Source organism: Eulemur rufifrons, chromosome 15, assembly GCF_041146395.1.
Source record: "Eulemur rufifrons isolate Redbay chromosome 15, OSU_ERuf_1, whole genome shotgun sequence".
NCBI classification, from domain to species: domain Eukaryota; kingdom Metazoa; phylum Chordata; class Mammalia; order Primates; family Lemuridae; genus Eulemur; species Eulemur rufifrons.
Window position 1 is genome coordinate 77,782,795 of NC_090997.1, and position 26,895 is coordinate 77,809,689.

General features: G+C 35.3%; 1 protein-coding gene across 6 annotated transcripts in view; it reads right to left on the reverse strand.

The window, feature by feature from the left end:
• Positions 1-26,895, reverse strand: part of PTPRK (protein tyrosine phosphatase receptor type K) — a 509,148-nt gene that overhangs the window by 224,767 nt on the left and 257,486 nt on the right. For all 6 annotated transcript variants that reach the window (XM_069488870.1, XM_069488869.1, XM_069488867.1 and 3 more), the window contains 2 exons: positions 24,910-25,025; positions 3,400-3,574 (listed from right to left, as the gene is read on the reverse strand). In XM_069488870.1, coding sequence (XP_069344971.1) covers positions 3,400-3,574; positions 24,910-25,025 — 291 coding nt within the window. The remainder of the gene's footprint in view (positions 1-3,399; positions 3,575-24,909; positions 25,026-26,895) is intronic.

A 26,895-nucleotide genomic window follows, 5' to 3' on the forward strand; every position in this document is an offset into this window, starting at 1 on the left:
AAACTTATACCTCTATATTGGTTTTCAAATAAAACAGCGAAGTATCACCTATAAGTACAACAACTTACACAACTTACAGGTGATACAACGTAAAATTTGTTGAAAAGAAAAATAAGGCCGGGCGTGGTGGCTCACGTCTGTAATCCTAGCACTCTGGGAGGCCGAGGTGGGTGGATTGTTTGAGCTCAGGAGTTCGAGACCAGCCTGAGCAAGAGCGAGACCCCGTCTCTACTAAAAAAAGAGAAAGAAATTATCTGGCCAACTAAAATATATATATAGAGAGAGAGAGAGAAAAAAAATTAGCCGGGCATGGTGGCACATGCCTGTAGTCTCAGCTACTCGGGAGGCTGAGGCAGTAGGATCGTTTAAGCCCAGGAGTTTGAGGTTGCTGTGAGCTAGGCTGACGCCACGGCACTCACTCTAGCCTGGGCAACAAAGTGAGACTCTGTCTCAAAAAAAAAAAAAAAGAAAAGAAAAGAAAAATAAAACTGCAAAAACTAGCAAAATGTATTTCTAAAATATTACCAGACTGTAGAAAACACATTCAAAGAACCATCATATTTGAACCCAACCTTCCCAACATAAAACTTAAAATAAAATCTATATTAAATGCAGAACTTTCTTAAAAAAGAGAAAAAAAAATAAAGAAAAATGCATCAGAATTCTCAATGAAATTTCCGGATCCTTTTATAAATTTTATTGAAGTAATTATTTATTTTACAAGTAATGCTCCTCGAATAGCTGTAATAGAGTTGTTTCCAGGTAAAGCAAAGCAAGTTTTGATAAAATGGTAAAATCTACTTGTTGATTAAGACAAATGTGAGATCTAGTATTGAAAAAATGATTCTCTTTTAAAACAAACATGCAGAAAATGTCCATATAAAAAAAGGAACTATATACATAAAGGGAGCACCTGGATAAAAGAATCGCTTTCTTCTACAATCTGTCCAATAAATATATCATGGGATGACTGCCTCGAAAAAAAATGTATAGATAACCATATATATATAAATATATTTAACTATATATAATATATATTACACATAACTACACATAGTATATCTATACTGTAAGGTATTCAAAAGTACTCTAGGGACACTATTAAGACACCGTTTCCTTCAGAGGTTGCATATAGTGAATGCATACATAATACTATGAAGATACTCTGAGCATTAAAATTCAATAGGACACCCACATTCCAGTACCTACAGCATACTAATCACCCTGAAAATTACCCAAGGACACCTTCAGGCTTTCAAAATTAGGTTCAAGTGAGAAAGATGCTAGAATGGGGCTTAACAAAGATGAATATCCATGTATCTGTGAACATGGGATAAATCGTTTCTCTGCCTGAACACTGGAGCCAAATATTATCATATTTTCTTATTATTCAATAAATTGGGGCTATGATCTCATGAACCTCTGCAGGTGATATGAGCTGACTATGGGGACATGGGAGATATTTCATTGAAGACAGTCATATTTCATCTACAAAGATAAAACTTTTTAATAAGCCATATGGTCTCCCCAAGACGAAAGTATACAAGAGGCTAACAGCATTATTCAGTAATGTTAATGTGAGAGAAAGCTGGGGTAGAAAAGAATGAGCTCACCATTAGGAATCAAGAAACATGGGGTTATATTCTGGCTCAGTCAATTATTAGATTTTTGTGGCTATGGGCAAATTATCAAATAGCTTGAATTTCACTTTCCTTCTCTCTAAAAGTATGAAAGGTTAAAATATTAAAATTAAGGAACTCTTGAAATATATCTAAAAGACATTCGATGCCAAGCATTATAAACCATAGTAACCAGAATACGGATGTATCTCATAGTCTCCTTCCAGCCCCCGGGCCTTGGCATGTTCTGTGCTCTCTGCTTGCTGGTGCTTCTTTCTTTCACCCCTGCCCCTCCACCCATCCCCCTAACCTGGGCAACTTTCAACCTTCAGGTTGTCCCTCAAAGAGGACTCATTCACAAAGGCCTTCCATGATATCTCTGACAATCTCAGCACAGTTATTTTTTTCCCAAACTTATCCTTGAAGAGATTTGCACAGTTTATAATTATTTTCATCTGTGTCTATATTGACTGGTGCTCAGTATCCTATTCAACAAAGCTACTTTCTTTTAAATTTTCACCTGCCTGAAGTCCTCATTGTTTTTGTTTGTTTCGTTGGTTTTTTAATGATTTCAACTCAGTTACTTTTTCGAAGTGGCTTTCCAGACCACCTTACTAAAATATTCTCTGTCATTTTGTGTCTTTATTTTTCTTTCTTTCTTTCTTTCTTTTTTTTTTTTGAGACAGAGTCTTGCTCTGTTGCCCTGGCTAGAGTCCTGTGGCGTCAGCTTAGCTCACAGCAACCTCAAACTCCTGGGTTTAAGTAATCCTTTTGCCTCAGCCTCCCAAGTAGCTGGGACTACAGGCATGAGCCACCATTGCCTGGCTAATTTTTTTTTTCTACATACATTTTTAGTTGTCCAGATAATTTCTTTCTATTTTGAGTAGAGACAGGGTCTCGCTCTTGCTCAGGCTGGTCTCGAACTCCTGACTTTGAGCGATCCTCCCGCCTCGGCCTCCCAGAGTGCTAGGATTACAGGCATGAGCCACCACACCCGGCCTTTATTTTTCTTGGTAACATATACCATGGCTTGATACTACATTTTCGATATCTATCTATGTAGCATGCCTAACAAATCTCAATATTAAGCTTCCATATGGGCAGGAACTTTATGCTTTATTTATAATTATATCTTTATAACCTAGAACAGTGCCTGGAATATAATGGGGACTCAGTAAATTGTGAATGAATGGAATATATGTTTTGCACTTGTACGTATCTTTCCAGGATTCACTACAGATATGTACTGATAGGTCAGAATCCCTGACATTCCTCTAGTAACTTTAGTATCCAAGAATATTAATAAAGATGTCTTAGCAGTTCTAACTTTCTAAGATTCTATAGGGAGCATGAATTAGTGAACATTTACTACTATTTTGATACTGGTAAAATTTACAGGTCTGTGAGGATAGAATGATTGACCTTGACTTCATTGCCACAATGCTTTGCAGAACAAAAGAGAACAGGAAGTTAAAATGCAAACTAGATGATAGCAAAATGGAATAAGATATTTTATATATCAATATTCAGCCCTATTAGAGCATTATAAAATAGATCCCTTTTGATGGAAAATACTTGTTGGAAATTTGAAAAACTTTACAATTACACTCTTAATTTTACCTTAAGACATTATCAGAACTTTTATAATAATACGGTTTTTATATATAGGGACCTGAGATTAAAAACACTATGATTTAAAAATCAATTAATATACCTACAGAGTTGCTTTTGTTGTAACAAAGGCATACAACTCAATGAAGTAAAAACAGTTTCACCTTACCTCTCACAATAAGTTGAGCAAAATTGGACACACCAGAGCCTCGTTCTGACTGAGTTACACAGCGATACAAATCCTGGTCAGTTTTTGTCACTTCTTGCAATCTAAAGGAAGCAGCAAATCTTCTGTGATTGATGTTCTTAGTCTGGGCTACGGGTATATCTTCTCCATTTCGTCTCTGCAAACAGAAACCAATCTTTAAAAACAGATTGTTAACCTTCCCATAAATTCCAAGCATCTCAGCAAGCAATATCTGTGATAAATTATTCTTGTTGCAAAATTAGGGGGGAAATGTCTATGTAGACCCACAAATTTTTAGCATTGTCATTTCATCAGGAAAACGATGTAAGTGAATACCAGTATCCTTTAAAGGATGTAGGGCTGACATTAAGGCAGTAATCTTCATTTTCCATAAAATTGCTAGTATACCAGAGTATATGAAGTAACAGGAGAGTTAACAGTTCCATGGCAAATGATTCCTTTCCCTCATTCTTCCAGAACATATGAACAAGCTTCTTTTAGGCCTTATACTATACTCTATGTGCTGCATTTGTAGCCAGCAGGAGACCGAGACCTATGTGTCTTTGTGTTCCAAAGATGTAGCATGTGCTGGCCTCAGAATGACAAAAAAACAAACTGATGAATAATGTAGGATCAACCCAAAATCTGTACACTTTCCAAACTTCTCTCTCTTTGGTATTAATGACAGCCAATTTATACACTTCAAAGAAACAGTCAAAAGAGCCCAAATGCTAAAAGCATATCTGTCAGCTTTCAAAATAAAATATTAGAGAACGTATTTATGATATCGGGGTATCTCACACAAGACTAATAAGCATAAACTATAAAGGAAATAACTGAAAAATTCAACTATAATAAAATTTATAGCTTCTATATGTTAAAAGACATCATAAATAAAGTGAAAAAGAAAAGTCATGAACTGTGCTATTTGTCAACAAAATAGCCATCAAAAGATAAATAGCCAAGATATAGAAAGATATTCTACAGTTCAATAAGAAAAAAGATAAATAACTCAATCAAAAAATGGACTATAAAAGGAGAAAATGTATATGTCTAGTAACTATGAAAGGTGACTGTCAACCTAAATTTTAAAATTTCTATATGTCAAAGACAACACAAAGAGCAAAGAAAAGCCACAACTCTGAGAATGAATTGATAATGATCCTCAATCTTCTTTCTTGTCAGTGAAATGCTAAATATCCCTGGTATCTTTTCATATTATTTTATACAGTAAATGTGGGAAACAAAAATTTTAAAATTCCTGGTTGAAGTGTAAACTGTTAAAGTGATTTTAGAAAATTACTTGTTACTATTTGGTAAAGTTGAGAATGCACAAACCTCAGGTCCCAGCAATTCCATTTCTAGGTTTCTATATTGGAATCACCCGGGCATATGTGATCAAGGAGATATGTACAAGAGCATTGAACTCAACACTGTTTGTGATAGTTAAATATGGAAAAGATCCAAATATTTCTGAGTAGTGGATAAACATTAATAAACTGAATTTTATTCATTCAATAAAATACAAGGTAGCAGTTAAACTAAGCAAACTTGGACCAGCAATATGCTTGGTAAAGTTTGGAACAGATAGGTGTTCAACCAAATTAATAAAATGCTGATTGGTAGCATTTTTTAATTTCTGTGGCATAAATACTCCACTATGGCCACTTTCAAATTATCAATGTGCTATCATTTGGCTCTCAAAATTCCCGAAAACTCAACAATTTTTTGATACTCATTGGCTCCAGCAACCCACTAACTAGCACATGTATGAGTATTAAAATCTCAAAGAAATGTTCCTGAACGAAAAGTCATGGGACAAAAGTACAAAATGTTAACTTCTATTTAATTAGGGTGATGGGAACATTAATGGCAATTTATTGTTGTCTGTAATTTTTTTGTATGTTTGAAATATTTTATATTTTTTAAAAGAGTAAATGATAAAGAGGATATTCTATTAATTCACTGTATGTTTAAACACACTTTTCCATATCTGAAATCATATATATGCATATTATGTAATATATACGTATATGTGCATGAATATGCATACATACATACCTAAGAACACCAAGTTCTCATTATTAGGATTTTGTCATTTTTTATTCAGTGTTTTGTTAATTCTTCTCTCCTTATCCACCTATCCTATGATTTTTGTACCAAGATCCGCTACTCATTAAGAAAGAGGAAAAGCAGCTTATATTCAAAAGTCCTGAATATAATCAGCCTAAACTCTTTCCCTACAAACCACACAAACACAAAAGATCATTACACATGCACATCTCAGATTGTGTTTTCAATTAGGACATCATTTCCATACAATCTTTCTAATTAGAAAGCAGACCACGACTCTGTGCTCCTTACTTTCATACACAACTTCATCTTCTCTTCCTCTGAAGTATCCTTCCAGTTGTGCTCAATGTATCATCTTGCTCTCTGCCATTTATACATCAAAGTTCTTCTGCAAGACTAGCCAATGTCTGCTGCCTGTCCTGCCTTCTGAATTCTCTTGCCCATGCACACAGCCACTCAAGTCTTTTAACACTATGTCTTTCAAAATCTTTCTCCTCTTGTGAAGAGATTCTGAGTACCCTTAAGGTTTACCTCTCAAGAACCATTATTCCATCTTTTCATCTTCATTGGCATTCTTCTCACAATACCACTTTCTTAAAGGAGGGCATCGTAAGGCACAATTTCTTCTAGTACCTTACACCTTCCTTCATGGAGAGCTACCAATGTCCTGGTTCCTAACTTGAAGATCCTTCTCCTCTCCCACTCAACCACCTCTCATCTTCTGCAATTCCCAGCAAGTCCAAATATCATTTCCATCACTGGGAATATTCACAGACCAAATTATCCTCCCCACCATAGTTCTGTGAACATTTCCAATGATTCCAAACTCACTTTGGCCTCAGTGATGCTCTACCTAACAACATCCAAATTCCTGTTCAATGATAGTCTCTTCTGGAATCACAACTGCCCATGAGATTCCATCTCACACTCCTTCCATCCTCTGCATTGTCCGTGAGACCTCCCCTTCTAACCCTTTAACTTTATAGCTGGCCATTTCAAAGAAGCTTTTACTAGCCTGAAAGAATTCTAGGTTCTCTTAAACTTTCTATTGTTGATGCATTACCATATATAAAAATTGTACTATTTCTTTATAACTATTTTAGAATTACTGACTTCTGTTAAAATCAGTCATTTGCTCTTATGAAAAAAATGTTATACAAAAATGGAAATTGGTAACTTTTACACATTCCTCATTGATTCCCACAATGACTTGATCTATAGTGTCTGGCTCCTTCCTTTCTGCCTCAACTTCACATTCCATCAGCTTATACAGACTCTCCCCTTTCTATTCCTGCTAGCAGAGTCATGAATACTTCCTCAAAAACTCCGTACAATGTTATTATATAAAACTTATTAACTGACTGCTCTATCTTAAATCTCTTCTACTATAATATTTTCTGTATACGTATTTTTATCTCTTTGTATACTGAAATCATTCTGAAGATAGGGTTTCATGTCTTATTGTTTTTCTTCAATGTCATCTAATATATATTACCATTATTTAGTGCATGCTCAAGTACTCTGTTAAAAGGAATTAAATTTATTGTACATATTCGAGACAAGAATCATGTCACCCTCCTCAGGCTTTTATAAATTATTATAACTAAATATATAATCATTAAGTCAAACTAATAATAAAGGGAAGCTACATAAATATTGAATCATGAGGACACTGAGAGATCACTTGCGCCAAGCTATTTTAGAACCATAACACAACTCAAAGAGATTGAAAAGTTTGTTTAAGGTCATCCAGTCAAGATATCACAAGGCAGATACATTACATGATGTTTATATTCGTATGCATTAATAATATTAACTACAAAATATATATGTTTATATAGGATGTATATTATATAATTAATGAGTACAATAGAGAGGTGCTATTTATCTGCTGAAATACAATAACATTAAAAATGAACCCAGAGTCATAATATTCAAGTTTCTATTCAATAATCATTTAATAAACACCTCCATGTACCTGACATTATGTTAGTTGTCACTGGTTCTATCACTTCTATCTCATATAAACTTAACTGTGATAAAGTCATTTCCATTTAAAGATCATAAAATCAAGATTCAGAAAGATCAGAAATGTGATGCATAGCCTGTAAGGAGCAGGACTAAAACTCAAAACCAGGTTTGATGACTAAATCCAACAGTCTTTCTTCTATACAAAATCAAAGCTGCTTCTTTCATTTTTATGATAGATCTTGTCCAATGACTTGATTATTTGCTGTTGAGGCTTGATCAATGCATTGTTCCAACAAGCAAATATAATGCATTATTGTAGGCATTGCTTTATTTACTCAGCTTCTGGTATTGCATCACAGTCAAAATAGCAAGTGATAATATGTATTATACATTCTGGAAGTCAAAAATAATAACTCTTTCTTTTAAAATTCCAAAAACAGGCCTTTAACAACAAGCTATCAATTTATTAGAGGACTATAAAGGAGAATATAAGAAGTGATGGTAAATTTCTCTCTTATGAAGCAATGTTGGCATATAGTTCATTGTCTGTGCTATGTTTTCAGTTCTAGGCTGTGTATTCTGCTTTGAGTTTTTATGATTCCTCCACTGCAAATATTCCCTACTCTGAGAAGTACTGAAAAAGGAAGTACACAAAATTATATGGTACAAGGGATTATATATAACCTCTATTTAGTTTTCTTCTGCTCCTCTTCTTTTTTTTCCCTCAGATCTATCTCATGCTTTCTTTCTTATTCACTTTATCTCCAGTACAGGCTGCTGGATGGAACTTGTCATCTACCAAGTATCCCTGAGCAAGTCACCGTAATCGCTGGGTGTTATCATTTTCCTCCGTGATGCTACATGAGCATTATCACAGAGTTCATGAAGTGCTCGTGTGACAAGTTCAGTCACTGGCATAAAGTATTTAAGTGGTAATATTGGATGATTCCCTAACATCCATTACAACCAGTTATTAACCAAATCCCTTGCTATTCAAAGTGTGGTCTACAGCATCAGCATCACCTGGCAGATTCTTACAAATGCAGAGTGTAGAGATCACTTTAGACCTACTGAATCAAAATCTGCATATTAATAAGATCCTTAGGTTATGCACAAGATACTACACCTTGAGACACACTAGTTTATTAACACTAGTTTAACGTGAGCATTCTTTCCATTAACAGTGACATATCTAAAAAGAGGTGTGTGTCCTGATTCTGGTCAAGGAGATGTGACAGGAATTGGTCAAGTTGTACCTAGAAAGGCTTCCTCACTTCTAAGATGACACATGAGAAAGCGGGTTCCCTTTTCTTTTTCTCAACGTCATGCCTAAAACTGGAAGAGCTGACTTGTAACCATGAGGAAGATCAATCTAAGACAAATGTTGGCACACTGCGGATGATACATCCGGGAGAAAGATAGAGCATGTTCTCGATCAAGTCTCTGAAATGACATCAACAATTCCTAGAGCCCCTTTTCTCTGGTCTTCCTGCACATAACACATTTCATTTTCTATCACTTTCAGCTTGAAAGTATCCTAAAAAAGAAATATGATACAATTAAAATATGGTACAGTTTATTTCAACTTCTCTTTTCAAAGCCTGAGAAATAAAATTAATCCAATTGAATTTTAAACTAAAAAAAAGTGGCACTTACAACACATGCAGAGATTATTTTACTACCTTTTCAGGAACATAATTATATACGACTCCTCCATCTTCTTAAAATTGGAGGAACAGGGAAGAGATTATCTCTCTACATTTGATGTTTAGGTCCCTGTCAAGTAGGGAAATAACTAAACTAATGGTTCCCTGAGCAAAACAAAATGTGACAAAATAATTTTTTTAATTTTAAAATAAGGAGAATAAAAAGGATTTGAGAGACAGTGGCCAATAATGATATGCATGCAAAGAAGATCAAATACAGAGATAATAGTGGTCCCTACAGGAGCAAGGAACAGAAGAAGTACTAAAAATTATAATTTAGAAAAATTCTGCAATTAAAAAAAATATTTAGAAATTACATAATGAAAGAAAATACTACATAACTGAGAATAACCCAGAATGATCCACAGTAACACATATTCTTGTAAAATTAGAGACTTTGAATGAATGGGAAAAAACATTGGGGGAATTACCTAGACAAACTAGGTACATGATTTATAAGAAAAAGAAAATTAGCAGACTTTATCAGTAGGCTTTCTGGCAGAAGAAAAAGAAGTAACATTATTTAAATTACTCAAGGCAAGAAAATGTGAATGAAAGATTTTATTTAATATATCCTGCAAAATTGGCTTAAGAATCAAGGACACAGACTATTAACATCATCTAAGAACTCAAGAATATTATTCCCATAAGCAGATCCTCAAGAATCTGGTAGAAAATGAATTTCAGACATCCAAAATTCTCAGGAAGACATAACATATGGACTAAAAATGAACATTAAAAACATTTAGAACTAAGACTACATGAGGGCAAAGTGGCATAGCGCATACTATGTAGGCAAGAACTATATTATATGCTGACAATGGATGTATGGTGCAAGTATTCAAAATAATATGAGATAAAGTAAATGTTTAATTATGAGATATTCTAAATCTATTTTCCCCAGTGTCATTGACAACCAAAAATATCAGTGTGAGGCCGGGCGCGGTGGCTCATGCCTGTAATCCTAGCACTCTAGAAGGCCAAGGTGGGTGGGTCATTTGAGCTCAGGAGTTCAAGACCAGCCTGAGCAAGAGCAAGACCCCATCTCTACTAAAAATAGAAAGAAATTATATGGACAGCTAAAAATATATATATATAAAATTAGCCGGGCATGGTGGCGCATGCCTGTAATCCCAGGTACTTGGGAGGCTGAGACAGTAGGATTGCTTGAGCTCAGGAGTTTGAGGTTGCTGTGAGCTAGGCTGATGCCATGGCACTCTAGCCCGGGCAACTGAGTGAGATTCTATCTCAATAAGTAAATAAATAAATAAATATCAGTGTGGAAAAAGAAGATACAATTGAGACATTGTAATAGAATAAACATTAAGTGAAAATCTTTAGGCCTGAATTTGAAATATCAATATAAACTCATTAGGTATGTGATCTTTAAATATATATGTTTTTTACCTCTTTTCACTAAAGAAGTCTAGCAGTGAGTGTCCCTCAGCACCCACATTATGATCTTGAAATACAGTTTCTCACTAACACTAATCAGGGCACCACAGAAGAGTGACTGATTCCAGATCTGGAGGAGAAAGTATAATAGAACATTTCACAATACCAGGTAACAAAGAGGCTCTCAATGCCTGCTAAGGTCATACCACAGAAAGATTCCAGGGCCAACTTGGAAAGGCTACCAGTAGGCAAAGATGGGACAGTTTGAGCTTTAATAATAGTAATAATTTCAATGAATTGAAGTCCATTAAATATGTTTAAATCCACGAGTTAATACTGATATTATTAAAAAAAATGAATCAGTCATCTTTGGAAGATAGGGAAACAACTCGTTATATTGAAAACTAGGAAATAAAGCAAATATTGGAGAATTTATCCTTCATTTACTTAATGAATTATATCATTTGGTAAAAAATAGATGAGGGAAATTTCATCAACTAAAAAATACAAAATAAGTGAGAAACAAACAAACAACAACAAAAAATAGAATATCACAATTTTCCACCTCCAGGAATAAATATAGGCATTTATCATTAGCGACTGCCAAGATCACAAAAAGACAAACAAGACATTTTGTTCCTCCATAATTATTTCAAGCACCACCTATAGTGTTGCCAAAGGATCAAACTTGACCCTGGATCTGGCTGCCAATTTGTAGGAAATTCAGAGGAAAGAGGAGCATGTTGAACTGAAGAGGACATTAGTCTGCATTCAGCAAAATGTAGACTGTGAGAAACCAGACAGCAAACAGCCTAGGTTCCTCAACAGATAAACTGTGAGAAAAAGAATGGAATACAGGACAAACCTACAGATTAAAAGATACTTCAAAATACATATTTTTAAAAATCAGTAAGACTAAACTATGGTGCCTAGGGATGCATATATGAGTGAAAAGAAATATCTACAAGAGCTATAAGTCATGATAGTGGTAATTTGCAGGGCCAGGCATGTAGCTCAGCTGTGCCTGACACGGAGCACATGGAGGGAGGCTCTGGGATGGCCAGCAAGGTCTCTTTCTTGACCTGTACGGTGTGGACCTTGTAAAAATTCACTGAGTCATAACAACTGTTATTTTTGTGTGTTTTTCTATATCTATGTTTTATTTTACAATAAAATGATTTTATAAATATTAGATCTTTGTAGCAGACTGCTTTTCATAAAGAAACCACACCACTGCCAAAGTCCGATGTTGTAATTACTGATCACAGGAACTCGATGGGAAAGTTATAAAGTGCTTGACATGACACATCTGGAAAACACACTGAAAGGGCAGCTCTACAAACAGTAGGAGAGTACATTATTCTTGCACAGGAAGAGAGTAAATTGCTATTTATAGATATCGATAAGAAGAAATCCTTGAGCTTCTATGATTACCATGCTTTTACAGTCATGTTCCAGGAATAGATAGGAAAGGTAAAGAATATTCCACACATTATTCATTTATAATCAACTATGTAATCTGTAGACATTCAATTCTGAGATTATAAATTATTAAAGAAGGAAAAGAAAGCACTATATCTGCAAGGCATTGAACTGTTTACGGTAGAAAGCCACATAAAGCCGACCAAAATGACCTCAGGAATATTTAACAATCCTAAAAATTGATGCTTAAACTGTCTGATGCTCAGTGTTACATACATGCACACACACACACACACACACAAAATGCCAGAAGGAAAAGATAAACCATACAATCCAGGATACATGGTCAGTTATTTTCTCTAAAGACGTATGAACAAAATTCTTTATAAAAATCCAGGAAGGAATAAGATCATGCCATGAATTAGAATAAACCAAATGCCCAACGAAAAGCAGGACTGCCAAGAGTGATACTGCCAAGAGTGATAGCTACTGGCCATGAAACAGAACACAGTCTCTTAAATGAAGCAGAATTAATTGTAAACCAGCACATACGTGGAAAAGTCACTACTGTTCAAGCAAAGGGTAAATAGAATATTAGAATTAAATAGCAGACCAGTATACATGTCAGGTTAAGTCTAGAGCAGGTTACAAAAAGTTAGGAAAACACAGAGATATTCTGTGAGTCACAAGTCACAGAAGCAGCCAGGGCTGAAGGTACCAACAGCTTTCCCATAAATTAGCTCTCCTCGGTGATACAAGGACCACGCAGAGGTTTGTTTCATTTGGCCCCAAGTTTCAAGTTGACTTGGCAAACTTTTATTAAGGCTAAAAAGAGCCAAAAGGAATTGAAATGTCTCCTCATCTTTCACTTCTACTGAGGATCATTTATGTGCAATTAGAAGATAGAAACAGGAAAAAATAAACAATGGTTCTAATAGACAAATTAGTTCCAAGACAGAAAATAAATTTATTGACTGGCTTTAAAAGATGAACTTTGAGAAAATTTAGAAAGTTGTCTTTATTATTTCACTCTCGCATCTTCCCAAATTCTGTCAACTGGTACCAACCAGACCCAAAACCTCTCCTTTCCTACTCATAGATTTTCCGATTCCACTGGCACAGTTTGGTCTCAGGCTTTCATTGTTTGATGTCTGTATTGCTAATGATAGCCTCTTCCTCTTCCAGTTGTTTCCATCATGGTCTAGCACCAACTCTTCCATCAACTATATTTACCTTTATTAGCCATTGTGAACCTTCAACTTCAGTAAGATCCTTCACTTTATGTTCCTATTCCACTTTCGCAAACATACAGTGTGCTTTCTGCCTTCTGAATGTGCAGTAATAACCTACTTAATCTTTGCTTATTCAAGGCCTAGGTATATTTCCAGGTTTCAATCAAGCGATTTCACCAGTCTATGTTGCTCACTGTCATCTCTGAAAAAGTTGTCATTAGATTCTATACAATCTTTCCTTAATCAGTTACAGAATCATCCTTTAGGGCTGGAGGTATTTTAAAAAGTATGCAGCCTCAGTAATTTTTTTTTTTTTTTGAGACAGGGTCTCACTCTGTTGCCCAGGCTGGAGTGCAGTGACATCATCATAACCTGCTGCAGCCTTGAACTCCTAGGCTCAAGCAATCCTCCCACCTCAGCCTCCCAAGTGCTAGGACTACAGGCGCGCACCACCATTCCTGACTAAATTTTCGTTTTCCTTTTCTCATGGAGACAGAGTGTCACTATGTTGCCCAGGCTGGTCTTGAACTCCTGGGCTCAAACGATCCTCCCACCTTGGCCTCCCAAAGTGCTACGATTACAGGAAATGAGCCACCATGCCCAGCACAGCCTCAGCGGTCAATGTCCCTCTACTTCTCTAGCAAGTGCTTGTCCAGATTATGCTTGGATACTTCAACTAATTGTAATGTTACTATCTCCTGAAGCAGCTCATTCTAGGTTTCAACAGCCCTACAATTATAAAATTATCCCTTATACTCAGCTTGTATTTCTCACCATAAGCTTCAAACCATAAGTTATTATTTTACTTTAAGATCTATAAAGAGCAAATTAAATCCCTCCTGTGCATTCCCTACATAAGATTTTAAGACACTTATCCAGTCTTCCAGAAATCTCAAGACATATTTATGTCATGTCTCTTTAGCCATTCTGACATCATTCTTTAAGTTTACTCACTGCCCTAATAATTATTAATATATACTGCCTTTTGTTATTCTAGTATTTCACAAGTATGTCAGTCACTCTTAAAAGTCAATTACCTAGAAAACGTCAGAACTTTAACCACACCCAGACATTAGGACAATTTTCACTAGATTGTATTCCTTTGTTTTTTGCTTTTTTTAATGGTTCCTAACATGAGCTGATCACATATGATGTGTTTAATCAAGCTGACTTTGAAAAATTCCTCTCAAATTAGTTTTCAGTGAACGGCTCACTGTAAACTGTGGTTTCAAAGCATAGATTAATGTCTTCAGGGAACTTTTCTTCATTATAATACACAGGAAATTATCAGACTTTTTTCTCTAAAAGAAATAGCATCAAGGATAATAAAATCTCTTGTGGATATTATATATACCATAAACATCTGGGCATATCAAATGACAGCATAAATAAGTCTGGGAAAATAATAGAGCACAGGCCATCAGAGTATCGTGAACAATGACTACTTGGCATTTGAAATAGTTTAGTGGTACATTTTCATCAGTTGAAATTTTTGTACTTCTAAGTAAACTCCATTTTTAAAAAAAGCATGCTTCAGATTTGCATCACCACGTGGTGATGTTCACATGTAATATAGAAACAAGGCGGTGTGGTCAGAATTTTCAGACCAACCCTTTTCACTGCCCCTCCACTGACAACAGTTGGTACTGCACAGACCAGCCTCTCTCTGGCTGTTTTTAGAGCAATTTGCATCTCATTTTACCGATATCACTCTCCAATTATTACTCTGAAGCCATTGCTTAAATTATCTGTTGCTCCATGAGGAATGACATTTCCTTTGGCTGAGAAACAAGCTGCATCACACTACTTCAGCAGCGCTGAGCCTCACCAAGGGCAAAGCGGTGGCTGACTTTCCTGTTTTGGCAGGCCCACTGAGGAGGCACGGTGCCAGCACCTGCGGCGATTACTGACAGATTGGCCCAATTGCCACAGCTTTGATGGCAATCTGCATAGGATTACCAGACACGCATTGAACAGCCTCATTTCAATGCACCAAAACAAATGGTGCCACCAAATCTACCCACACAATTCTCTACTTTCAATAACTCCACTGTTGAATTTCTCTGCCCAATTCAATGATGCATGTCTGCCAAGCTCTGTAATGATGGATGGAGTCATTAGCATTTTAGTTTCTACACTGAACCTGAAGCCAAAGCATATGGTCTGACAGATGTTCCAGCAATAGGCTCCATTTGATTTGCCATGTAGGTGTCCACTTATACTGGACCTTCACGAAAGAATACTGATGTGAACGTTACAGTCCAACCCCAGTTTCAACCTTTTCACCTCCTCAAGTTTTAAGGTGTTCTTAAAAGCAGAATACTCAGAACATGCTTTCTTCTATATTTCAACTAAGAGTAGTGATTACAAATTATCTTTGAACCTAATCAAATGAATTCAAATGGACAAGATGGACAAAAATGTAAGTAATGTTTGTAAGCTATTGCTATCTATGGCTTGATTAATACTGCCAGAAGTTGGTTATTTGATAAAATGTGTCATATATTCACTTTTTCCTCATTCCTGTTTTATTAAAATGTATACACATGTAAAATGTATATACAGTGAATTGGACAAATCTTAATCTTTGACAAAGGCATGTGCACCCATAGACCCAACACCTCAACCAAGATATAAGACATTAACATTGCCCCAAAGGGTTTCCCCGCCCCTACACTTCCAGTCAATCCTTATCCCCCACAGGCAACCATTGTTCTGATTTCTATCACCATAGATTGGTTTTGTCTTTCCTGAAACTTAATATTATATAAATGAAATCATAAAGTGTGCACTCTTATGTCTGTCCTCTTTTCAAAACCGTAACATAGCGGAGATGCATCCATCCTGTTCCATGTATCCGTAGTTCATTATTTTCATTGCTGAGCAGCATTCTATTGTTTACATGAACCACAAATTGTTTATCCATTCTCCCGTTAATGGGTATTTAGGTACTTTCCAATTATTGGTTATTATAAATAAAGCTGTTATAAACATTCTTGTACAAGTCTTTGTGGCACGTATTAATTTCTCTTGGGTAAATACTTAGGAGTGGAACTGCTAAAACATATGTTAGTTATTTGCTTATATATTTACTTTTTCCTGCAATCACTTTATCTACTATTCATATTAGTAAGAATTATAATAAAAAGCACATGATCAACATTTTTAACCTATAAAAATGTACACGCTAACTTTTGTTTTTCCTGTGTGAAAATTATGTGACAATTCTCAGGAATATAACCAATGTTCTTATTATTTTATCTCAGTATCAATTATATGTTTTTTTTTTTTCTTGTTTTTTTTTTAACTTTCTTTTTTTTTTTTTTTTTTTTTTTGAGACAGAGTCTCACTCTGTTGCCCTGGCTGGAGTGAGTGCCGTGGCGTCAGTCTAGCTCACAGCAACCTCAAACTCCTGGGCTTAAGCGATCCTACTGCCTCAGCCTCCCGAGTAGCTGGGACTACAGGCATGTGCCACCATGCCCGGCTAATTTTTTGTATATATATATTTTAGTTGTCCATATAATTTCTTTCTATTTTTAGTAGAGACGGGGTCTCACTCTTGCTCAGGCTGGTCTTGAACTCCTGACCTCGAGCGATCCACCCGCCTCGGCCTCCCAGAGTGCTAGGATTACAGGCGTGAGCCACCGCGCCCGGCCTCAATTATATGTTAAAATTTAATTTGTGATCTTATTTCCTATAACACAAGTTTTACCTAATCTCTTACTGTGTTTAATTTACAAATTAAACTTTATCATAGGTATGTATGTGTTGGTAAAAACATAATATATAGATTTGGCACTATCTGCAGTTTCAGGTATACTGAGAATCTTGGAACTTATTCCCCATGGATAAGGGGGGACTACTGCCCCATTAAAATAGCTTAGTTGTAAAATATGTTGTAAGAATTGAAAAACATATGTTCAATTGGAAAACTTTACAAATTGTTAAGTTGACAAAACTTGTTAGGTGTTTATATATAGAATATATGTTACCTTCATTGAGCTTTATGATAGAAAAAATTTGGAAGTTCTTTTAAGAGTGACTAAAAACTTTATTCTGTTTCTTTTACTACATGAATGTATTGCATAACATACTTTTTTAAACTATGTTTCAGGAGGCTTCACAATTTCACCATATTTACAGCTTGTTGACAATAGACTTCTAAAAACTATCACCGACATTGTTTTATGTGTCATTAGTTCATTTAGAATGTACAAGAAGGTTGATCTGGGTTGTATATTTTGTCATTGTTTTCTATATATTTAGAGCAAATAACCTACATCAAAGACAATGTAATTACATAATCTGATTCTAAAAGAAAGAATATTCCCCTAAAGACACTTTCAGAACCACGATATGTGTTATGAATTATCCTAGATTAGCTTAAGTAACTCCTTAAGTGTTTGTGGCTTTTTTCCTCCATTTGTAATTTACCTAATTTGTGTGTCATTTTAGACAACAAAAATGATTAGAATATGCATCATAACCTAGAAACAATAGAGAAATGAGAGTTTATTCTTTAAATGTATTTCCATATACAAATTTTAAATATCAAACATGATCAGGCATTATGTTCAGTACCTTTCATAGAGTTTTAGTGCATCCTTTTTCCTTTAAAATAGAAAATTGGCCGGTTTTCTAGTTTTTGCTACTTTACCCTGTATTTAGACAATATTTTACCAATTGAAGCTCAATACTACACAATGTAAGTTATTTGGAGGACATAAAAAGTTGATCACCATTTATTATTTTACCTGACCATGGCAGGTATAACAGCTATTCTATTACTCCATTACTTCTGTGATAGACTACATTGACCTTTCATTGAGTTGCTTCAAGTACATTCATTCTTAATACTCTCAGCAGGTATTTTAAGCATTGTTCTCACAATGATACTTAATTTAAGGGACCATTTTTTTCCCCATACGAAACAAATAACATGAAAATTTTATATTCTTCCATCCAACAAAAATTTTATCAAGGCCATGTTTCAGGCCATCAAAAATAATGTAAAGACCTAAGTTTAGCATCTTACAGCTGGAAGGGATTTTAGTCTCTATCCAGTATCTTCTTTCACAGATAAAAAAAATTGAGGCCCAGAGTAGTTCAATGAAATCTCTAAACCCAGCACAATTAACTGGATTAGAAGGGTTAGTAAGGTTAGAATTAAGGTTAGACTTAAGAACTGTGCATCTTGAACTCTAGGGTGTTGTTCTACACCGAATGAAAATAACTTGGCATCTATTCATATGGATTAGAGGCCATATAAATAGATGGCATCTATTCATCTATTCTGATTCACTGTGGAACCAAAACTATTCCTGCTTTGTTATGTTTTTACTACTTTCAGCAAAAGATGGGTAAGTTTTTTAAGTCACTGCCACTTTCTGATTGGTTGATATATACATAATGACCAATTTTATCTGATTCATTATTACATGGTATTATTATACTATAAAGAAGATATTTTTATTTCAATTTAAAAACATCCCTAAGTAATTGACAGATTTCAATATTTCTTGAACACGGAGAATAATAATTAAAGAGAATAAGTTAAGGTAATTTATGTGTTATTATTGAAAGAGGCAGAATAGTTTTTAAGTAAATAAGGTGAATAAGTACACTGCTGAATAATTGGGCAATGTCAATGTCAAAATTGAAGAGAAATACACAAATCCAGTTTTCTGCAGCAAATGCAAAGAGAAGGGGGGAGGGAAGAAAGCAGAATAGAAGTCCAAAGAAATATTTTCTCTCTCTCATCTTTGTTTGAAAAATGGCAGGAGAAAATTTTTAAGAAACCATCATGAAATGGCCAATCTACAAAATAAGAAACAAAAAATGAGCAGTATTTTGACTGCAACCCACTCAGACCAGCAGGGTCCAGAAAGTCTTTGTTGCCACAAGGCAGCTGGTGACTGAGGATACAAAACCCTTTTTATTTCAATGTCACATTAAATCCTGAGGCATAAAACCAAGGGCAAACTACAGATCCTCTGGTTCTCTAAGAAAAGACTACATAGCTCACAGTGAAAGCCAAACATCATCTAATGTTCCTATCTAAATGAAAAAATAATTAGCAAAATAATTAGAAAACATATCTAACATCATTTTTACTCTATTTAGGTGGTGGGAGGGGGTGACTTGATGTTTAGTTAAGACAGGTTGTACATTACACAATATACACTCTCCAAGAAAAATTGTCCTATATTTCTGCATCTGTAGGGGAAATTAGCATAATTACAGAAAAAAAGGGAGCCTCATTTGGACACAAAAAAAATGGTATCCTGATACCTGCAAATCAAATAAATGATAAAAAGTAGTGATAATTAGATTAATATGAAATACATTTGTTATAACCTCTAACTGGATTATTGCAGGTATTAGATGAAACAACACACATATAACAACTAGCACAGTATCAGACATTATACTAAGTATGTTTTCAATAATCATTTATCATAATCATTACCCCAAACACCTGCAAACTAATGATTATTCTCAATGCTACCTTTACCTCTCTAAAGGATATAATAAAACAAATCTTAATGTCTATGTTGAAGAAACTAAGCTAATCTTACAGTGATTTTTCTTTTTGGTCTCTATTGGCATTCTTAGGAATTTAAAATTCGAAACTAATTAAATCCTTTTCCTCATTCTGATGCAGAGAGAACCAAAATAATAATAATAATGGTGCTCAGAGAATATTATTACTTACATATCATTTAGCTTCAAGTATTTACCTCAACAGACACCTGTGCTAGGTCCAGTCTCCTGGCTTTAGAGCTGCTCTCAGCTACTTCCAGCCCCCAGCACCATATTACCGACAGATAGACTTTCTGCAAATTCTCTGAAGAATATTCCTTAGTCTACAGTTTTCACTCTGATTCTCTTAAAGCTCTTTATATGAACCATTTATATTTCCCTAACATGTATATTAAATTGCAATTAATTTTCTACCCAACAAGCTGAACAAAAAACCGTCTCACTTATCAATTTTCTCAATAAATGTGAATGGCTTGAATTCCCCGCTCAAGAGACATAGACTGGCCCAGTGGATAAAAAAACACAATCCAAGTATCTGCTGTCTTCAAGAAACCCACCTAACGAGCAAAGATGCATTTAGACTGAAAATAAAAGGATGGAAATTGGTATTTCAAGCAAACGGTAACCAAAAGAAAGCTGATGTGCCAATCTTAATTTCCAATAACTTAGCTTTCAAACCAACAAAAATAATAAAAGACAAAGATGGCTACTACATACTTGTCAAGGGCACAATTCAACAAGAAGCCATGACTATACTCAATATATATGCACCCAACCTAGGTGCACCTAGATTCATAAAGCAAACCCTACTAGATCTGAACCAAATGATAGATAACAATACTGTAATAGCTGGAGACTTTAACACCCCATTGACAGTACAGGACAGATCCTCTAAACAGAAAATAAACAAAGACATTATGGACCTAAATAGAATGCTAGAACAAATGGGCATGGCTGACATCTATAGGACATTCCACCTAAAGTCCACAGAATATACATTCTTCTCATCAGCTCACAGGACATTCTCTAAGATTGACCATGTCCTAGGACATAAAGCATGTCTTAAAAAATTCAAAAAAATAGAAATTATACCATGCATCTTCTCAGATCACAGCGGAATAAAAGTAACAATGATCACAAACAGAAACCCTCACTCTTACTCAAAGTCATGGAAGCTAAATAACTTTCTCCTGAATAATTATTCTATAAAGGAAGAAATCAAGATGGAAATCAAAAGTTTATTGGAATTAAATGACAATGGAGATACAACTTATCAAAATCTATGGGACGCAGCTAAAGCAGTCCTGAGAGGGAAATTCATATCCATAAATGCCTATATCAAAAAGACAGAAAACCTGCAAATAGACAACCTAACGAATAGACTCAAAGAGTTGGAGAAAGAAGAACAGAACAACCCCAAACCCAGCAGAAGGCGAGAAATTACTAAGAGCAAATCAGAATTAAATGAAAAGGACAACAAAGAAACTATAAGGGAAATTAATAAAACAAAAAGTTGGTTCTTTGAAAAGATAAACAAAATAGACACACCTTTGGCTAGACTAACCAAGAGCACAAAAGTAAAATCTCTAATAACCTCCATTAGGAACATGAAAGGAGAAATCACAACCGATGCTACAGAGATACAAGATATCATCTATGAATTCTACAAAAATCTTTATGCGCACAAACTGGAGAATGCAGAGGAAATGGACAAATTTTTAGAAACACATAGTCTTCCCAGGCTCAACCAGGAAGAAATAGAGTACCTGAACAGACCAATATCAAAAACTGAAATCGAAACAGCAATAAAAAACCTTCCCAAAAAGAAAAGCCCTGGTCCAGATGGGTTCACACCTGAATTTTACCATACATACAAAGAAGAACTGGTGCCCATCCTACATAAACTATTCTCCAATATTGAGAAGGATGGAATTCTCCCCAACACTTTCTACCAAGCCAATATAACATTGATACCAAAACCAGGAACGGACGCAACAAAAATAGAGAACTACAGACCAATTTCTCTCATGAATATAGATGCAAAAATTTTCAATAAAATACTAGCAAATCGAATCCAAGTACTTATCAAAAAAATAATCCACCACGACCAAGTGGGCTTCATCCCAGAGATGCAGGGGTGGTTCAACATACGCAAATCTATAAATGTAATTCACCACATAAATAGAAGCAAAAACAAAAACCATATGATACTCTCATTAGACGCAGAAAAAGCATTTGACAAAATTCAACACCCTTTTATGATAAAAACGCTTAACAAAATAGGCGTAGATGGAAGCTACCTAAAAATGATACAAGCCATATATGACAAACCCACAGCCAACATCATTCTGAATGGGGAAAAATTGAAAGCACTCCCACTTAGAACTGGAACCAGACAGGGCTGCCCATTGTCCCCATTACTTTTCAATATAGTATTGGAAGTCCTTGTGAGAGCTATCAGGCAAGAGAGCAAAATCAAGGGAGTCCAAATAGGGAAGGAAGAGATCAAACTCTCACTTTTTGCTGACGATATGATGCTATATCTGGAAAACCCCCAGGATTCAACCATGAGACTCCTGGAATTGATTAACGAATACAGCAAAGTCTCTGGCTACAAAATTAATATACACAAATCAGAGGCATTTATATATGCCAATAACAGTCAATCAGAAAACCAAATTAAAGACTCAATACCCTTCAAAACAGCAACAAAGAAAATAAAATATCTAGGTATATATCTAACTAAAGAGGTAAAGGACCTCTATAAGGAAAACTATGAAACACTGAGAAAAGAAATAGCAGAACTTGCAAATAGATGGAAAAATATACCATGCTCGTGGATCGGAAGAATCAACATTGTTAAAATGTCTATACTACCCAAAGTGATCTACAGATTCAATGCAATCCCTATTAAATTACCAACATCATTCTTCACAGATGTAGAGAAAATAATTATACACTTTGTATGGAACCAGAGAAGACCCCGTATAGCAAAAGCAATTTTAAGCAACAAAAACAAAATGGGAGGTATTAATTTGCCAGACCTCAAACTATACTACAAGGCCATGGTTCTTTAAAACAGCCTGGTATTGGCACAAGTTCAGGGACATAGACCAGTGGAACACAACAGAAAATCCAAATATAGAACCATCCTCATATAGTCACCTAATTTTTGACAAAGCAGGAAAGAATATACTCTGGGGACAAGAATCCCTATTCAATAAATGGTGCTGGGAGAATTGGTTAGCCACTTGTAGAAGACTGAAACAGGACCCACAGCTTTCACCTCTCACAAAAATCAAATCACGGTGGATAACAGACTTAAACCTTAGGCGTGATACAATCAGAATTCTAGAAGAAAATGTAGGAAAGACTCTTACAGACATTGGCCTAGGTAAAGAATTTATGAAGAAGACCCCCAAGGCAATCACAGCAGCAACAAAAATAAATCAATGGGACATGATTAAATTAAAAAGCTTCTGCACAGCCAAAGAAACACTCACGAGAATAAACAGACCACCTACAGAATGGGAAAAAATATTTGCATACTACACATCAGATAAAGGACTGATAACAAGAATCTATTTAGAACTCAGGAAAATCAGCAAGAAAAAATCAAACAACCCTATCAAAAAGTGGGCAAATGATATGAATAGAAACTTCTCAAAAGAAGATATAAGAATGGCTAACAAACATATGAAAAAATGCTCAACATCCCTAATCATCAGAGAAATGCAAATCAAAACCACAATGAGATATCACTTAACCCCAGTGAGAATGGCCTTTATCAAAAAAACCCAAAACAACACATGTTGGCGTGGATGTGGAGAGACAGGAACACTCATACACTGCTGGTAGGACTGCAAACTAGTGCAACCCCTGTGGAAAGCATTATGGAGGTATCTTAAACAGATTCAAGTAGACCTGCCATTCGATCCAGCAATCCCATTATTGGGCATATACCCAAAGGAAAAAAGGTCATTCTGTAACAAAGACATATGTACCCGAATGTTTATAGCAGCACAATTCACAATAGCAAAGATGTGGAAACAACCCAAATGCCCATCAATACATGATTGGATTAGTAAGCTGTGGTATATGTATACCATGGAATATTACTCAGCTATAAGAAATAATGAAGATACGACATCTCTATGGTTCTCCTGGAGAGAGTTGGAACCCATTATATTAAGTGAAGTATCCCAAGAATGGAAAAACAAGCATCACATGTACTCACCAGAAAATTGGTTTCCCTGAACATCACCTAAATACACATCTGGGAACGACACCAATCGGATATCAGACTGAGATGGGGGGTGGGGGAGGGGATGGGGGTATGCCTACACAATGAGTGCATTGCGCACCGTTTGGGGAGTGTTAACGCTTGAAGGTGCTGACTCGGGAAGGGGGGTTGGGGAAGGGAGGGATATATACCTACATGATGGGTGCAACACGCACTATCTGGGGATCAGACACGCCTGGAGCTCTGACTTGGGGGGAAAGGTGGTACATGGACAACGTAGGTAACCTGCAATTCTGTATCCCCCATAACAATAAGATGAAATTAAAAAAATAAATACAAATAAATAAATAAATTGCAATTAATTAAATACAAATTTATTAAGGACTTAATATGTGCAAGGCAAATGTCTTGACCTCAGATCTGTGATTAACGCTCAGACACAAAAATTCTGAAAAAATTTAATTGGCTCTCTTCCAAATCATATTTCCTGAAATACTCCCAAGAGTTTCTTAAAATACTTTTTAAAAATTTATCAGAGTATGACAGCTCCTGCTTAAGTACTATGCTCTTGTAAGTTCAGTTTTCAAAATATTTTTAAATAAGAAAAATTTTACTTTTTTATTCATATCTTGAATGGATCTAGGGAAACTTTTTTGAACATATTCAAGAATCATTAGGTTTAACTAGATACTAACACAAATACTTATTAATTACACACCCTTATATTTTTTACTTACATTCCAGAAAGGGAAATCTCTAACACAAATCTGCAACCAAGTAAATTAAACCCAAATGGACAGCCTGGCTCCCAAACACAGATAAGGATAAGACCATGAATAGCATAATTGTAATTAAAAAAAAAAAAAATCAAGTGTACTGTTTAGCTGAGCTGCCAAGTTGGCCTTACCTGCAGCCATAACTTGTTATGCACAGCATCTCTCCCTGTAGCAATGCACTGAAATGTAGCATTCTGCCCTGCATTGACCTCTACATCCCCTAGACGGAGGAAATGAGGAGATTTATCTGTGAAGGTAGAAAAAAAAGTTATTTTTTTTCACATGAAGAAAATATGCCATGTTACTTTATCCCACTAGAATACTGTTGGTAGTGTTTTTAACTTTGGCCAAGACTAATATCATGCAGAAGAAAATTGAGGGGTTATTTGTGCTGGAAGACACCATTTCTTCTCTGACTCTCACAGTTCTCATTTTCTCAGTAGCTCTATTACTTATTGTCTTATAATTGCTAGAGTATTGTTCTATACAGACTGAGCACTCAACAATTACCGCTGAATGGCTGCCATAGCATACAGCATATGGGCGATAATAAAAGTTACAAGTCAAAGCAAGCAAAGGAGATTAAATAGGCACAAATCAGAGCATAATATAAAAATATAATGAAAACATATAATGATTTCTAAAATACTGACAGTTACATGGCCATTGAACTGATTAAGCTACAATTTAAGCAGTTAGATTTTTTCTTTTTTTTTTTTAAACTTCAATAGTTATAACCCTCTAGCACTTCAAAGAATAAGGGAATGTTTTTGTTTCTCTCTAATAGAAAATCAACTAAACTGTTCATTAAAATGACTTCCTATTCCTTTATAGCCATAGGAAAGCTACCCAAAAGAAATACCCATATTAGAACAAAAAATGATGACGACAGTCAAAATATACATGAGTTTTATGATTGTCAAACAAATATTCTCTGCAGTTACCTTTTAAAACTGAAGTCTCATCCATGTTTTCCACTGAAAGGAAATGTAATAGCAAAAGCTAATCCAAAGTAAAAGAAAAGTTCATGGAGGAGAATATCACACTACAATTGTTATTGTGCTCACTTCATCATTTTCTATTGATTTACTCATGAAAGCTTTTCTTCAACTTCTATCATTCAAGAAATGAAAACGAAGTGCAGATAGAAACATGGATCTCTTGTACTATGGACTGAAAGAACTTAGTAAACCAACTTGAACTCTGAGTGAGATGATTTTGTTCTTTTCCTTAAAACATACCAAACATGGAATATACAAATTGCCTGCCACATCTTTCTCTAGTGTCTTACCTCAGTAGGAGCTTTGAAAAAAAGGAATACTTGAGCTACAACAGTGGTTCTCAAATTATAAACTCTAGACCGGCATCATCAATAGCATCTGGCGATTGATTAGAAATGCAGATTCTCAGGCTACCCTCAGACTTATTCAATCAGAACCAGAGGAGCAACCAAGCAACCAAGCAACCTGTGATTTACTGCACCCAGTAGGTGATTCTGATGCACACTAGGGTTTGACAACCACTCAGCAGTAGCACAAGCCTTGGACCCTCACAAAGTGGCCCCTGTGCATGCTGCCTACAATGTGTTAGAGATATTTCTACCAGGGAGGATTACTGAACAGATAATCCAGAATTCATAGGCCCTATAAAACATTGCTATTGGGAAATACAGGTAATGTCTGAATTTATGCCAGCTGCTTTTTGTCTGGCTCTATTAAGTGTATGCAATAACTGTCTTTCAGGGATGTGATGTCAACACACATTTAGGTACACCATCTAAAACCCAACCACTGTGCATCTAAAGGCATAACAGAACTATGTACTAGTAAATTGAGTTTCTTGTTTTGTTTTCTATTTTTTAAAAAATACAGATTAACCAGATATTGTAACAGCAAAAACTTAAAAATAGTCCTAAATTTTGAGTGAGGTGAACTAATTCATTCCCTTCATCTCACCCCAACCCTCAACTTAGCATATCAAAAAACTTAGTGAGCCTTCTTTTTATTTTCCTTTCTACTGAACTCTAGTTTGCTATTCTTTGCTTTTCTAGACAATTTAATATGTAAAAAAAATGAACAAGTCCTACCAAGAGTTGCCTTTCTATTTATATTTTGTTC